General features: G+C 42.2%; 1 protein-coding gene and 2 pseudogenes across 2 annotated transcripts; 2 read left to right on the top strand and 1 right to left on the bottom strand.

The window, feature by feature from the left end:
• Nucleotides 1-713: 713 nt before the first annotated feature.
• Nucleotides 714-9,326, bottom strand: Cln5 (CLN5, intracellular trafficking protein). 2 transcript variants are annotated; one of them, XM_004626281.2, is made up of 4 exons: nucleotides 9,142-9,326; nucleotides 6,489-6,654; nucleotides 5,117-5,342; nucleotides 714-2,610 (listed from the first exon to the last, which is right to left on the bottom strand). In XM_004626281.2, exons 1-4 carry the CDS (start codon nucleotides 9,258-9,260, stop codon nucleotides 2,099-2,101), a joined length of 1,023 nt encoding a protein of 340 aa, XP_004626338.2. In that variant the 5' UTR covers nucleotides 9,261-9,326; the 3' UTR covers nucleotides 714-2,098. The 2 variants fall into 2 exon arrangements, with proteins under 2 accessions (XP_004626338.2, XP_023565421.1); XM_023709653.1 differs by lacking the exon at nucleotides 9,142-9,326 and adding an exon at nucleotides 8,960-9,103.
• LOC101588553 lies at nucleotides 5,763-5,996 on the top strand (annotated as a pseudogene).
• A 3,886-nt stretch (nucleotides 9,327-13,212) lies between the features above and the next one.
• On the top strand, nucleotides 13,213-14,008 carry LOC101583449 (annotated as a pseudogene).
• The last annotated feature ends 1,144 nt before the right edge of the window (nucleotides 14,009-15,152 follow it).

The raw sequence follows: 15,152 nt of genomic DNA on the forward strand, positions 1-15,152 counted from the left end.
TCACCCTCTGTGTGCCCTATGGGCAGGGCCAGCACAGCATTGCCTGGGATTGAACCCTGTTCCACTGGGCTACCTGGCCAGCCCTGAAAGCATGTTCTTGAATCATCTCTGCAAGTTGTACTTCATTTTGTAAATACACTAAGTTCTTAAATACTAAACACTTTTGTGAATGCTATGCCTTGTTAGCTGTTGCCATCTGAATCTATATAGTGGACAAAATTTTTTCATTCATATCCTTAGGAACAAATGAATAATTTTGGTTTTTATAACAATTCTACTTTAAAACTCAAAAGTCCATTATCAAATGGCTTTATTTTCCCTGTGGAACCAAATTCTGAGGTTTGCAGCTGATGCAAAATTGGCATAAGAGTATTTGCTTTTGTCAGTACAGATCTGGAAATTCAAAATAACTTTTACCAGTGAAATGTCAAGAATCTGGTAGAACTGGTGTTACCTGAGTTTAGCCACTAGAAGGTGATAATGCAAAGATCCAGTTTCTTGTGACATGCCTAAATGGGTTATAGATGTAACCCTAATTAGGAGTGGTTTAGGTACTGCAGGCCAAATGGGCAGTGGAAGAAAATGCTACTTGTGGGTCACTAGAAAGAATAGTGTAGTACAGTGCTGCTCAAGCTTTCTGTGGTGACTGAATGTTTTTAGACTCAGGACTACACTTGAGAAACGAACACCTAGACAAATAAAGACATACAAAATACAAGATCCAGAAGTTTTTGGTTTTTTAATTGAGTCAACAGAAACAATGGTGCTTTAAAAGCCTCTAAATGTTTCCAATTCCACTTATTTCACACCAGGAACATTTGGTAGCCAGGCACCAGTCCAGAGACTGCACATTTGAATAATACTGAAAAACTTGAGTATCTAATTTCTTCAGCAGAACCTGAATTTAGTATTTGGCTTACTAATAGGTGAGTAACCATGGAAAGGTCACTTAATCTTTAGAGATCCCAATTAACTCATCTGGATGAGGTAAACAATATGATTAGGCTTTTATGAGAGCTCAATGTACTAACCTCTCAGGAAACACTCCAGTGTTAGCTAAAACTGAAGCATATAATTGGTCCATTTACATATGAAACAGATGGTTTCCTCTGATCTCCATCTTACTGGTGTGTTTTTCATGAATAGAAAAAATGCATTCAACATTTTTCTTTACAACATAAAAGATCTTAAAAGCTTGTCTGGTGCCCCAGTGACTGGGAGATCTTGTGTCTGCAAAGATACGCTCTTCTACAGCACTAGGAGAGAACTGCTGAAACAGGGAAGTTAGAAGTATCTGTCCACCCAGACATGTCTGCAGCCAGATAATTCCATGCCCCAGATAGTGAAAGAACTGAAGTACTACACTATGAGCTCAAAGTCTTAGATGCTTACAAAATCCAGCAGCGTTGGCCTGTAACCCACATTACTTAAGATTAAAGATGACACTTTGATTAATCACAATTGCCACCATTTACTGTGACCTTACTATGCCAAACAAACATCAACCTTTACCACAATCCTGGCAGATGATTCATTTTAGAGATAGAAAACTAAGGTATAGTGATGTTTAAATTATAAAAACCAGTTATAAACTACATGATAAAATTTTGCTCTTAATACTTTCCCACATAGGGGAGCAAAGTCTCTCCAGCTATGCTGCCCAAACATGTCTTTCAAGTTAAGTGAATATAACACAAATTAGTACTAGATAGACCTGGTTACAACAGTTACAAAAGCAGTGAAGAAACTAACACAAAGCACTCACAGTAAAATGTAATTGCCATACAAGAAAAAATAACTTCCACGTGAAAATGTCACTACTGGAACCAGTGAAACTCATGTATTGCACATGAACCATCATTCTCCATACTAATAGGCTTGGGATATGAAATCAAGACCACTTAACATGTTTATTTTTGCCAGCATAACAATTTCAGCTTTCCAAGAATAGTCTTTGAAATACTAATTAATATGCAACAACTCTACCAATGTGCATTTTACCTGAGGATGAAGGCTGAGAAAGCCACAAATGTAAAATCATCCCCTAAAAAGCAGATGCTGGTGGTTAGAGAAAAAAGCATTAAGTAGAAGTAAGGTTTTACAAACCAGTGAATGTTCTGTGTCTGTTAGGTAAAGGGATTTCTTCATAGGTTATTTTAACAAAAGGAAACTTCATAGGTAAAAACCAATATTCAAAATTATAAAACAAATAGAACTGTCTGTGTATAATTACTGAATCAAAAATTTGCAAGAGACTCAACAGAAATTCTTTCGTTGATAATTGTGGTTTGAAAGGGTAATAAAATCTTTTTATGGCTAAAGCAAGAGTCTTATTTCCTGTTGGCCCAAAAATAGATGTTTCATTTCCCAAATAAGTAGGTTCGCCACTGTAAAGAAATATTCTTGTATAGTTGGTTTCTATCTTCTTGAACTCTGCTCCAAGTTCAGCTAATTTCTCATACGTCCTTAACACAAACTTTGAACAGTCAAAGGATTCAAACCAGGTCTCAGCCCCTTTTCCTGGGCTGGCTTGGACAGTCCATGTCTCATAATAAATTCCTGTTTCATTGTCCTGTTTCACCCACTTTGCCATCTTGTTAAATGTGTTTCCTAGTTTAAAAACAAAACATCAAACTAATGTTAGCTTTAAGTAAAATAGTCTTACCTGATTAAGACTACTGATGCATATGAATAAGACATTTGTTCTGGATTTCCAAATCTCAGGACAGTAATCCAAGATCAGCAGGTTTTATTCTATCCTTTAAGGCATTTCTGAGTTATGAACATCAGATATAATAGGTACATAAAAAGAACTCTTATTAATCCTATAATCATTTAAGCAATTGTCAAAAGGCAGGTTATACAAATGTAGAAGCCCTTTATACCATTCAAATGTTGGATTCAAAGTCAGAAGAGGAAATCAAGGAAGGAACCATGGAAAAGCAAAAGGTGAATGGGCAAAGGCAGTGTCAGAAGACAAGGATAAAGTTGTGTTTTTCTCTTAAAAGCATGGTATGCAAGGAGAAATAAGTTTGAGCCATAGCCACTGACCCTGGACACAGGGTATGACCCCACCACTACCACTTGCAGCTGTTGGAATGCAGTTAATGACTTCCCTACTTGTCTACTAAATTTTTCAAAGACCCAACCAAATTGTGAACGTTTTGGCCAAAGATTCTAGGTTGGTCAGCCTTCTTTGCTACTATCCCTTTGTACTAAACAAGAAGCATCTTTCCAAATATTTGGAAAATACGAAGCACTACATTGCCATATAATGCTCAATATTTCACTCTGGGCCTCAGTATTTCACTCTGTCATCGTATTGAACCTTACTGTGGCTACCCCAACTGCAGTCTATAAAATAAATACTCCATGTTCTGTAAAATAAATAGAGCACCTGCCTTAATCAATTTAATGGAATTTAAATTGTGGAAGGGTATAAAAACTTTCCTTAGAGCAGGCGGCACTACTCCTAGTGTTCAACTCTAAAAAGGTGCTGCTGTACTCAGAGCTACACCACTGTTGTACTTCACAACACTATGTTGTAATATGAAGAAAAGGTCACTGACCCAACATGATCACAAGTTAGATGGACAAAATATTTAACTAGTAGCATATTACAAACTACAATACAGAGATCACTTATTCATATGATCAGTGTAGGTCAGAATGTAAACTCAGATAACAACGTAAGTAGAAATGGAGATAAGAGAGATGTGAACTGGCCTAGAAAGAAAGAGCAGCAAATCATTTTACTGAGCACTGTGGAAAGAGGTGGACTTTTATATTGTTCGGACTTTTATATTGTTTCGGATGGTTTGGGACACACTGACGAAAAAATAGGAGAGAAATTAGAAAACTGCCCTGTGTTCTTACTTAAGGGATCTCCAGACTACATTTATAGGATCTCAGTTCTAGCTTAGGTTCTGCTCTATCCAGGTCGATGACTGAATGAAAATTCAGTCACCTTCCCTGGCTGAGCCTCAATTCCTCATTCATAAAAGGACAAATGGTATCTTGCTCTCCCCACAGAATTATGAGTTAACACACCCTAAAGAGATGTGTAAAAGCTAAAAGTAGAAAGCCTCAAGTCCTGGGATCCAACAAATGACTGTTACTACAAACATTGCCCTTGTTTCTGATGTTTCTAGTTGGGGGTGGGTATCACTTTGTAATGTAGAACTCTATAAATGACATAGGCAAGTTATTCTAAATTATGATGGTAGCATTCCATATATGAAGCAATATGCCAGTAAGCTACTGATGAGATATTCTGCTGAACTCCTTTCATCACTAGCACATGTAAAACTGTACTAGTAATTTTTTATACATCCAAGAGGAAAACTCAGATATAAAATATTTAAAGTGCTCAGGAGACATGCACCTCCCCCCATATATAATTTTTTTATGAGGGAGGTAACATGCGAAAATTGTTAAAGAGAATGACCTACTGGGGTTCACTTCCAGGGTACCTTGGCTGTAACTTTAACCTCTCTCCATACGTACAAGGGGAAAATAACTATTGTGATAAATGTGACATATGTACAGCACTCATGCTGGCCCACTCTAAGCCCATGTGAGTAGGGGCTATGCCTCAACATGAAAATATTTTTTAGGTAGACACATAAAAGTTAGGTAAGTTAGATACATTTATAAAATTAGATATAGTGAACAGGCCCTTAGTCAGGTACTTTAGGGATTTTTTTTTTCCTGTTTCACAGTGGTACCTTGGTTCATGACTTAATTTTTTTCATGATTCTGGAGGTAAACTGAAAGGGATTAGAGTAGATGTCAAATTCAGTGGCTTGGTTCACTATTGAGCTTATGTGGAAATCTAATTTGATTCTAGTCCAATCCACTTTACCATTAGAATTGTGGAAAGAAGGCACTGAGGTATCACCCTACTTAGAAAATCCAATTTAGTATTACAAAGTAATTTTTTTTCTATAGAATAGAGCAAGAGATAAGCTACATATCACCTACGAAGTTATCAATGAGTACTTATTTGGGTCACAGTGGAGGGGTTCCAAAAGAGCATTTCATTCACATGGAGTGAAATTATGTGAAATTCACATAATGACACCATCATCAATACTGGCATATTTTTGCAGCTTACCTGATATAGTCGCTACTAGAACTAGTGTCCCATTTTCTTTCCAGTGGATATCATCAATTCCTTCAAAAAAACAGGCAGCTCCTTGATTACACCAGAAAGGGGCATCCATTTCGGGTCTGAGATGGGGAAATGTGCAGTTGCCAAGTTGGAAAAGTTCATACCATTCCATTGTGTAGTTCTTGCCAGTTAAGGTATTCCTGAATCCAATGGCATCGTGCATAATTTTCTGTATAAAGATAACATACATATGAAAGCATCTGTGAAGTAATCTTGGGCTCAGGTGACCTGATGGGAAAAAACAAGGTGTATTACAAATGCACATCTGTAGCAGAAAATAAAAAAAAAAAAAAACTATTCAACTCTTCTTCTGTGTCACTCTTCTTGTATCCCGCTACAATCTCAACTCCAGGGACCTCATCCACTCTGCTTTTGGCTTCTTATCATCTTAGCTAGGAGGGATATGGGCTATGGGGAAACATCATTTTCTTAACCTTCAACTAAGTACAAGAAGCCTGCATGCCACAGTTCTAGGGAGGAACTCAACATACCTCTCAGAGTTACATGCTAACCTGGAAAAGTAAAATCAAAACTGTTTCCTGGCCCTGCTGACCCTCGCTGCGCTGCCCTGGCCCTAGTGTTGGCCTGGCCCTCGGGTGTACTATGTCTGGCTCTTCCAGCGTCACCACCATGAAGAAAGTGGTTCAGCAGCTCCGGCTGGAGGCCGGGCTCAACCGCGTGAAGGTTTCCCAGGCAGCTGCAGACTTACAACAGTTCTGCCTGCAGAATGCTCAGCATGATCCTCTGCTGACTGGAGTATCCTCAAGTACAAATCCCTTCAGACCTCAGGAAGTCTGTTCCTTTTTGTAGTCAAATGAATTCTTAAAGAGTTTCCCAGACCACTTTTAACCAACCAGTGACTATTCAGAAAAAGAAAACTGAAGCCTGTACAAAAACTTCCCCTTTCTTGACATGTGCTATAACATACAAACTTCTACTTTGTCAGTCCTTAACATCTACCTCTCTGGTTTTTCATGAATTTCTATTTCACAAGGGTATTTTATATACGCTGGTGCCAACATATAATAAAATACTTAGTATAAAAAAAAAAAAAAACTGCTTCCTACCCGACTTGCTTCTTACCATGTTCTTCCTGCTCATTTTCCAAGAACGAGGTACAGCAGGTAGGTTAAGATTAATAACATTAAAAAGCACCGAACTGCCAGGATTATGAAATCTGATTATGAAATTTTGACTACTCACATTTAATATGCTAGGGGTAAATCAATATATTTGATTTTAGTTCTAGTTCAACTCAATTTAATAACTAAATCATTTAATTACCCAAAGTTACAAGATTAAAACACATTCTTACAAAATGTCCCAGCAGGTCCCCGTATTTAAATTCCCACACTGGGGTTTGTAGTCGGAACACTTCAATGACATCATCATTCTTCATAACTGGGATCGTCGAGCCAGTGGGACAGAAAGTGTACTTAGCCTGACAGTAAGGATCTGGCTCTGGACGGAAGGAAAAACGTCTAAGAAAGAAAGAGAAGCCATCAGCTTACGCTCTCAGAGGAATTTGGTTCACATAACTTTAGAATCCTGATTTTCATTTCACCGAAACGTTTTTAGGGAAAACATCCAAAGCTTAGACCATAGTAACTAAATACAAACATACATTTTACTTATCCTGTGAACAAATTTAAAATGCCTTTAATAACAAACTATAATATGGAAATATATTTAATATTTACTTAAGAAATAACTTACATCTATTCAACCAATATTTATTGAGAATCTACTACATGTAGGCTAGACTGGAGGAGAGAAACAAAAATGAAAATGCTGGGAGCTGGGAAGACATTAAACAAGCCATGAAGTGCACTGGGGTAAGTGATAAGCTAAGGACATAAGGTCCGAGGGCACAGAGATGAGAGAAATCATTTCTCCTTGATGGGAAAGGAACAAGAGATGAAGATAAGCAAATAGGCATGAAGTATTTGTACACAAGGTTAGGACAGAAAGCAAGTACTGTAAGACAAGTATGCACATCTGTGGGTCTCCAGTGAGCTAGGGTTAGGGCAGGTGTGCAGAGGGCAGAGGCAGCCAGCAGCAGCCTCACAGACCCTAGGGATGAAGAGGTAAAGGCACTCCTAGGATGCTAGGGCTGGGCAGGCTTGAGCCCTGATCAAGCTTGAAAAATCTACAGCAGCAGATCTGATGGGACTGAACATGCTGTAAAGTAAACCTTGACTTGCAAATAGGAAAGAGTCAGGAAAGGCTCAAGTTAACGCTGAGAGACAGTCAGGAAGTAACTGTGATAATGCAGATGACAGGACCAGAGAAGCCCAGAGCCACAGGATAAGGATGGTGCCCAAGTGGGCACTTACTAAGTCACCTATCCTTGGCACTGGGAGAAAAAGAATAATGAGAAGCAGCTTAAATCCTCTAAGAATGTTGCCCATGGTTCTAGTCAGATGTAATTTGTAACAATCCTAACACATAAACAAAATTTTCTATTTTAATTTAGGTACTTACCTGGTCTAAACAAATATATAACTATATGTAGGTTTCTTTGCCCACAGCACAATCTTTTTTTAGGTCAAACATAATTTATAAAGCATAATTAGAGTTTGAGCTTAACACAGGTAAACATAATCAACTAAGGGAACTGAAAGGGACATAAGCTAAAAATTGAAGAACAGTAAGAAGACATCACCAGTGACTATGAGGCATATATAAAATATTTTGGATTTATAATCTCCTGGTTTTCTTGGACATTTAATTTTTACTTCTTTTTAAATATTTTAACATTTTCAAGACAAATCAGCTTCAACCTTAAACTATTTTTTTAAGAGTACCGGTAAGTGAACTCAAGGCACCAAGCAGGCCACGCCAGTGCACTGCATGACCCTACCTTACAGCCCTGTCCCCCAACCCCTTTCAATTTTTTGTTGAGAGAAGGCCTCTATACTGTCCAAGTTGGCTTGGAAATTATAACCCTCCTACTAAGCCTCCCAGCTCGTTAGATTTCAGGCCTGTACCTCTGACCTCTTTTCATATTGACCCAGTATAAACACTCTATGAGCAGAATACATGAATATTTAGTTTTGACAACAGGTAGTCTTTACTACAGAGTTAATCCTGAAAAAAGAAGTGTCACTACCGGTCTCATTTTCTAACTCAGCACCTGTGAGCAAGGGGGTAATGAGTAATTTTCCCATGATCTGCTGAGGCTAGATTTGATCTGCAGCGGGCAAGAGGCACCCGGAATTTACCAGAGATTCTCCTGCCTTGGAACTCAGTCTGCCAAGCAAAACAGGTGTGAATATTCAAAACCTGCAGGCCTTTCCCCCTGCCTCAGGTCTCCTGGCTTGCTTTCTGTGTTTAGCTACCGCCAGCAGTTTTATCCTGGGGCACCACTCTCCTTCGTCCAAACTGGAATGACTGAGGTAGGACTGCGAGTTTGATAGCAGTCTGGATAATTTAGGGACTTGGCGGCACGCTGGTCTCAAAAATAATTTACAGTGTGAAGGTTCTGGGTTCAATGCCCAGCACTTTTAAAAAATCAGCTTCATAGATTTGTCCTCGATTTCTGATCAGTGCTCCACCTCCAGGTTGAAGAAAGTGGACAAAATAAATGGTCAACTTTCCCCTAGCCCTGGAAGGGGTCGCTCACTACCAAATGGTGCAAGCTGGTCACCCCAAATATTAAATACTATGCAGTAATGACTGCTGACAGTGTACGACCTAAGTAATAAACCAAAACCTAAAAAGTGTTCAGAACCGCTCAAGGACTCAGTTTCCTGAATCTGAAGTCGCTCAACACAGTAGCCAGACCTTCGCTCCTTCCTCGATTAGGGGCAGCGCTGCGCTGGGCTCCAGCCCGCACGCCCGGAGCGGCGGGACTCCCGCGGGCTCCACAGCGCTCCAAGCCCAGGGTCCCCGAGGCCGCCTCCGCACCTGCGCCCATCCGGTGCCCCATCGGCCGCGCGCGTCCCGGGCCTGCACCCCGCACTCACTTGTAGGGCACGGGCCAGGGGCCGCCCGAGGCCAGATACCAGCCCTGAGCCCCCGCCAGCCACAGCAGCACTGCCAGAGGCCAGCGCCGCGTATCCAAAGCCCCCGCCGCCGCCGCCATCCCGTGGCTCGCGGCGCTTCCGGGCGACACCGACACCTCCCGCACTAGCTGCGTGTTTCAATAGCTCCGCCCCACCCGTCCGCTCGCCCCGCCCGCTCGCTCCACCCCGCCCGCTCGCTCCGCCCGCTCGCTCCACCCGCCCGCTCGCTCGCCCCGCCCCACCCTCCCGCCCGCTCTCTTGCTCCACCCCTCCCGCTCGCCCCGCCCTGCCCACCCTCCCGCTCGCTTGCTCCACCCCGCCCGCTAGCCCCGCCCACTCGCTCCCCCCTGTCCGCCCGCTGCCCGGGCTAAGGGGTTTTGCTGCGCTGGAACCGCGCGTGTGACTGCACAACCTAGAGTAAGGGCCCAGAGTATCCCCTCAGGTCCGAGGCCCCCTCTCTGCGGCCAGCGAGTGCAGGCAGCACCTCTGGCCTCAAGCCTCGGTGTAAAGATCTCTTCTATCGAGATCTTCTCCTTCCCACCGCAGCCCCATCCACCAAAACAGAACCCACCAAAGTTCCTTGTGGGTTCTCTTCCGTATTCTGCAGCCCTGACCCAGGGCGCCAGGCCCAGAAGAGGTGCCAGCAGCGTTTGCGTGAAGAAGCGTCTACGTGGGTTGGTGAAGGCAGGGAGGAAGAAATTGTGGGGCCAGTAATGAGAAATGACTTGTACGCGCCTGCCTGGGCTAGTGACAGTGCTGAACACCAAGGGTATTTAGTCCGTGTGACCACCCTCTTGCTGGGGCTCTCACTTACCAGGGAAGATGATTCTATGCTGCCTTCTCGGCCTGGGCCTCTTAACCACTTCAAGTGACGATGGGATCCGCTGCCATGATTCTCGTGTGGCCCTGGTGGCTTCCCATGTACGCCTGTGTCGATTTATTCCTGTGCGCCATTCATTAAAGAGCTTGTCACATAGTCACCTGTTAATAAAGAGAGCAGCCTGCAAAGCTCTTAGGCCAGGACTTAAAATCTTTCACTTTACCTGTGGCTCGTGTGAATTGTAATATTTGTAAATGCATTAGAAAAAGCAAGGTAGCCTCTAGTTAGAGTGACCGCCAGAATCTGTGTGTGTGTGTGTGTGTGTGTGTGTGTGTGTGTGTGTGTGTGTTGGGAGCTTCTTCAAGTCTGACAGGCAACACACACAGACACATATTTGTCCACATGCTGCACCAGATTGAGCTCTGGGGAGGTTCAGGCAGGACCCTATTTTAACATCCACTTTGTCTAAGGCTTGTTTTGAGAAGTCTTAACGTCACACCCAGACAGCTGAATTGGCTTCCCCAAAGACCCACCTAGGGGAGAGGGGAAAGCATTCTAGCCATTAACAGCTCAAATGGAATGTATGGTTTGAAGAGAACTTGTGTGGGCCCACCCCTGAGCAAGGCATAGAAAGTAATGAAGGAAGACAGTGTCCTAAAGCCTTATTGGAGCATTTACAGTTAATGGAACCATGTGTCAGGACACAGTGGAATTTACCATCCAGCTCAGTGATACAAAAACAAGTTCAGATTGACCTTGGCCAGAAATGGGGACCCTCTCTTGGGCCTTTAGTCCCCTCTCTATGCAGGGAGCTGTCTGGTATTTTTCCTCATGTGTGTCCCGGTAGCCTTCTGGTAACCCCGTGTGCTCTGATCCAGTACTGCCATCTGAGACAAGTTGGATTACACTGTGACCTGATATCCCAAGCCAATGATACCTGTAGATTATGGTTGCTTTATTCTCCTTTGTAATAGATATTTTCCTTTAGTCCATGGCTTTTAAACCCTTAGGCCCACAGATATAACTGAATTTTAACCTAATTGATTTCCCTCTTGCCTTTGCCCAATTGGCCTCAGATTACTAGGAACATCAGTAGAGTCTGACAAGTCAGATTTATTGAGGCCATTGCTATATGAGGTTCATTTGGAGAGGGTGGAGTTTTGATGAAATTGAAATGAGCAGTATTTTGGCAGGCTCAGAGCAAAGCAAGACTGCGGTCAACACACAGAGGCTACAGGAGGTCTAGGCTACATAGTGGACCCACAGTCCTGTTAATAGGATGGAAGGGCCTCTAGGAGTTGTTTCCAGATTATTGGTATCTAGAAGAAAGAATTGAGCAGGATACTCAGGAGTAACAAGAAGATTTATTAAAAGTGAAAGAAGCTAAACTGCTCTACAGGATAGGAATAGGTCCATAAGAATGAATGACAGTTGTGAAAGGGGCAGGCACTGAGTCTCTGAATGTCCTGGGATTATAGGAAGAACTAGTTGACGGAAATCATAGTTTAGCTACCTCACTTAGCATACCAATTGAGAGGAGAACTTTTAACCCTACAAGGTTTTTAGAGGAAATGTCATGGTATCCAAAGCCTAGTATGGATGGGGTGGGGTGATGGGGTGTCAAATCCACAATGTAAATGAGATTTCCACAATCTTGTACTTTTGGTTTTGTATATGCCAGGGAGTCTTGGAGGGACACAGTACTTTGTCTGGCCTCTCATTTCTTCCCCACAGCTGCTTGTTGTTTATTTGTCTTTGTTCTACCTCCTACCTCAGTCCTATTTCCTTGCTAATTCTGCTGTTAAAATACACATGGAATTTCATATCCAGAGAACCCTCTATCAGAAACTTTGCATCTCTCTGAGCTGTAAATTGAGGCTGGCTGAAGTTTTCCAAACAGAGGTGGAATAATTCATTTTTGCAGATAGAATTTCAAACAGGAAATCTTTTTCTAATTTTAAAGAACAAAGTTTCTCAGTAACAGAGCAGGAGGATATTATGGCACTTTTTATGGTTTACTGTGTCTTGGCAGAAATATTGTTTGTAGTCTTTTTTTTTTTTTTTTTTCCAGTACCAGGGATTGAATCCAACACACTAAATGCAAACACGCTGGGCAAGTGCTCTGCATTGGAACTATTTCCCCTGCCTTTTTAAAAATGTTATTTTAGGGAAACATCAGAGATTTATTAATAAAGCCAGCCACTGGACCCTTTCTGGGTTACAGATCTTAAATGTCCAGTGGCATCTGAACACATTTCCACAATCCCTGCAGATCAGAAACACATCTGACCTCTGCTGCCATTTTTTATTTTTATTTTGAGATAGGTCTTGCTAAGTTACCCAGGCTGGGCTTACACTTCAGATCTCTTGTCCCAACCTCCCAAATAGCTAGAAAAAAGTGTGTGCTTCTGTGCATGCTATTTTCTGGTAATTTTGAGTCTGCTTCTGTCTTTTATTCTAGGATGGTCAATAGTAAGGAAGATTTTTAAAGCTTGAAGTAACTTTTATTTTCTCACATACGATTGCATGGACATTATAAACCATTATTCTGAGGAGGGGCTTTACCAAGTTGCCAAAGGTGTACATAAAACACAGGAAAGACAAGAGCCCCTGCTCTCAACACACTAATTTTCTACACTAGTTTTAATGCAAGAGGTTAAAAAATATTAACATGAGCCCTAATCTCCCCAAAAGTTTATGAGGCTTCTGTATACTTACCTGTCTTATAGGTATGTAATTGACTTAAATAAATACATAAACTTTATATAGGTCCTGTTGTCAGATTTTTCTCAACAGCTTCACTTTCTGTGTGTTATGGTTTGTTTCTAGTTGTGCCCCTAACGCCTCATGCAGTCATGGGCAGACTTCTAGAGTTTGTGATTAACTCATGATCCACTGGGATTACGCGTATGAGTGCTGCTGGGATTATGGGTGGGAGTACTACACCGAGCCTGGGGCTGATGCCTGAATGCGATTTAAGGGAGACAGACTTGCTCTCTGCAGCCATTGATGCTGCTACTCCTTCCACTTGCTCTCTGCTCTTTGATGCCATGAAAGGCTGCTTTCTGCCATGTGCCACTCTACCTTGCAGCCAGCTACGTATGGACTGAAACTTCCAGTAACTGTGAACTACATAAACCTTTCCTGCTCAGCGTGGCTCAGCTTCCCGTACCACCCGGTGTTGCAGCCCCGGGGTGCTGCTGCTGCCTGGTATGTCTTCACCCAAGGGCTACAGGCTTGAATTAATAAATCTTGATTTGAAAACCAAGTCTGAGAATGGGTTGGAATTCACCAGCTCGGGCTCAGCCAACGCAGAGACTTCCAAAGTGACAGGCAGTCTGGAAACCAAGGTGGGCAGAGTATGGCCTGGCGTTCACGGAGAAATGGAACACGGACAACACCCTTGGCACAGAGATCACTGTAGAGGATCAGCTTGCGTGAGGACCGAAGTTGACCTTCTATTCATCCTTCTCGCCTAACACCGGGAAAAACAATGCAAAGATCAAGACGGGGTTCACACGGGAGCGCATCAACCGAGGCTGTGACATGGACTTCGACATCCCAGGGCCTTTGATCCGTGGCGCCCTGGTACTGGGCTACGAGTGCTGGCTGGCTACCAGATGAGTTTTGAGACTGCAAAGTCCCGAGTGCGCAGAGCAACTCTGAAGTTGGCTGCAAGATGGATGAGTCCCAGTTTCACACTAATGTGAATGATGGCACAGAAGCTGTTGGCTCCATTTACCAGGTGAACAAGAAGCCGGAGACCGCTGTCAATCTCTCCTGGACAGCAGGAAACAGCGGCGCTCTCTTCGGCATAGCAGCCAAGAATCAGCTCCACCCTGATGCCTGCTGCTCGGCCAAAATGACCAACTGCAGCCTGATTGGTTTAGGATACACTCAGACCCTAAAGCCAGGAATCAAACTGAGACACTGTCAGCTCTGTTGGATGGCAATAGTGTCAACGCCGGTGCCCAGAAACTTGGTCTTGGACTGGAATTTCAAGCATAAATGAATACTGTACAATTGTTAATTTTGAACTATTTTGCAGCCTAGCTACCTTCAGAATTTAGTGTACCTTTTCATGTTGTATGTCTGGGATGCAAGAATTGCTAAAAAATCATGTTAGACTTCCAGGTTAAAGATGATTTGGCTCTAAGGTGTTACCGATTCAGAGGTACAGAAGAAACCTGATTTCAAAAAAGGACCTTTTAGCAGTACAAAGGGGGAAACTTGGTGGCCCCCTAGTAATGCCAGGTGCCTTTTAAAAAAGAAATTGAGATGTGGCTGCAAGTGGAAGCTGATAATGTGTGGGCACTTCACAGTTTTACGTTGAGTACGTGAATGAATTGTCACTGTCTGAGAATCAAACCCCGGCTTCCTAACCCTGGTGAGAAGCCAGGCCCTGACAGCTTGCTGGTGTGTACAGACTCATCTGAAAAGGATGCTTTTAGACAGACCTTCACACCCTGTACCGTCTCCAGCCCCTCATCACCTCTTTTACACCAAAAGTAGTCCACAGGGTGCAGTAGCTGTTCTTTTTGTTCCATTTTGGGGTGGAGAGGGAGTGTAATGAAGTCAGTCACTCAGAATTTAATTCCTTTTATGTTGTGGGGTTTTTGCCCTTGTACCAGTGTATACCAGCTGCAAGTTGGGAAGTGTGCACGTGACTGTGGTCACACAGTTTGAACCCTAGGAATCTAAATTGGGTATATGTTGTGTTCTTACCACGCCATTTATTGAGTACATTTTAGAGTCTTCCATTTTGTGTGGAATTAAATCCTCCCCTTCAAATGCTGTAATTTACGTCACTTAAAATAAAACTTGACTAAAATATTGAAAAAAAACCCTTTCCTTCCTTCATTTTGACTGTCAGGTATGTCCCAGCAAGGAGAAAAGAGTAACTGAGACACTGTGGCAAATTTATTTAAGGTTAATGATAATGCTAAAGGCATAATTTATGAATTTAATACAGTTAAAAAGCATTCATATTAGAAAAAGATACCTATATGATGTGATATTAAAAATAAACAATGTATGGATCCATAATTGACACCCCATTATAATCCTAAATCAAGTAATTTGCAATTTACAATCTTAATAGTTACCTTGAGTCTATCACACAATACTTTAGTCTTGTATTTAATTTATTGAA

The sequence above is a fragment of the Octodon degus genome, unplaced genomic scaffold (genome assembly GCF_000260255.1).
Source record: "Octodon degus isolate 3935 unplaced genomic scaffold, OctDeg1.0 scaffold00013, whole genome shotgun sequence".
NCBI classification, from domain to species: Eukaryota; Metazoa; Chordata; class Mammalia; order Rodentia; family Octodontidae; genus Octodon; species Octodon degus.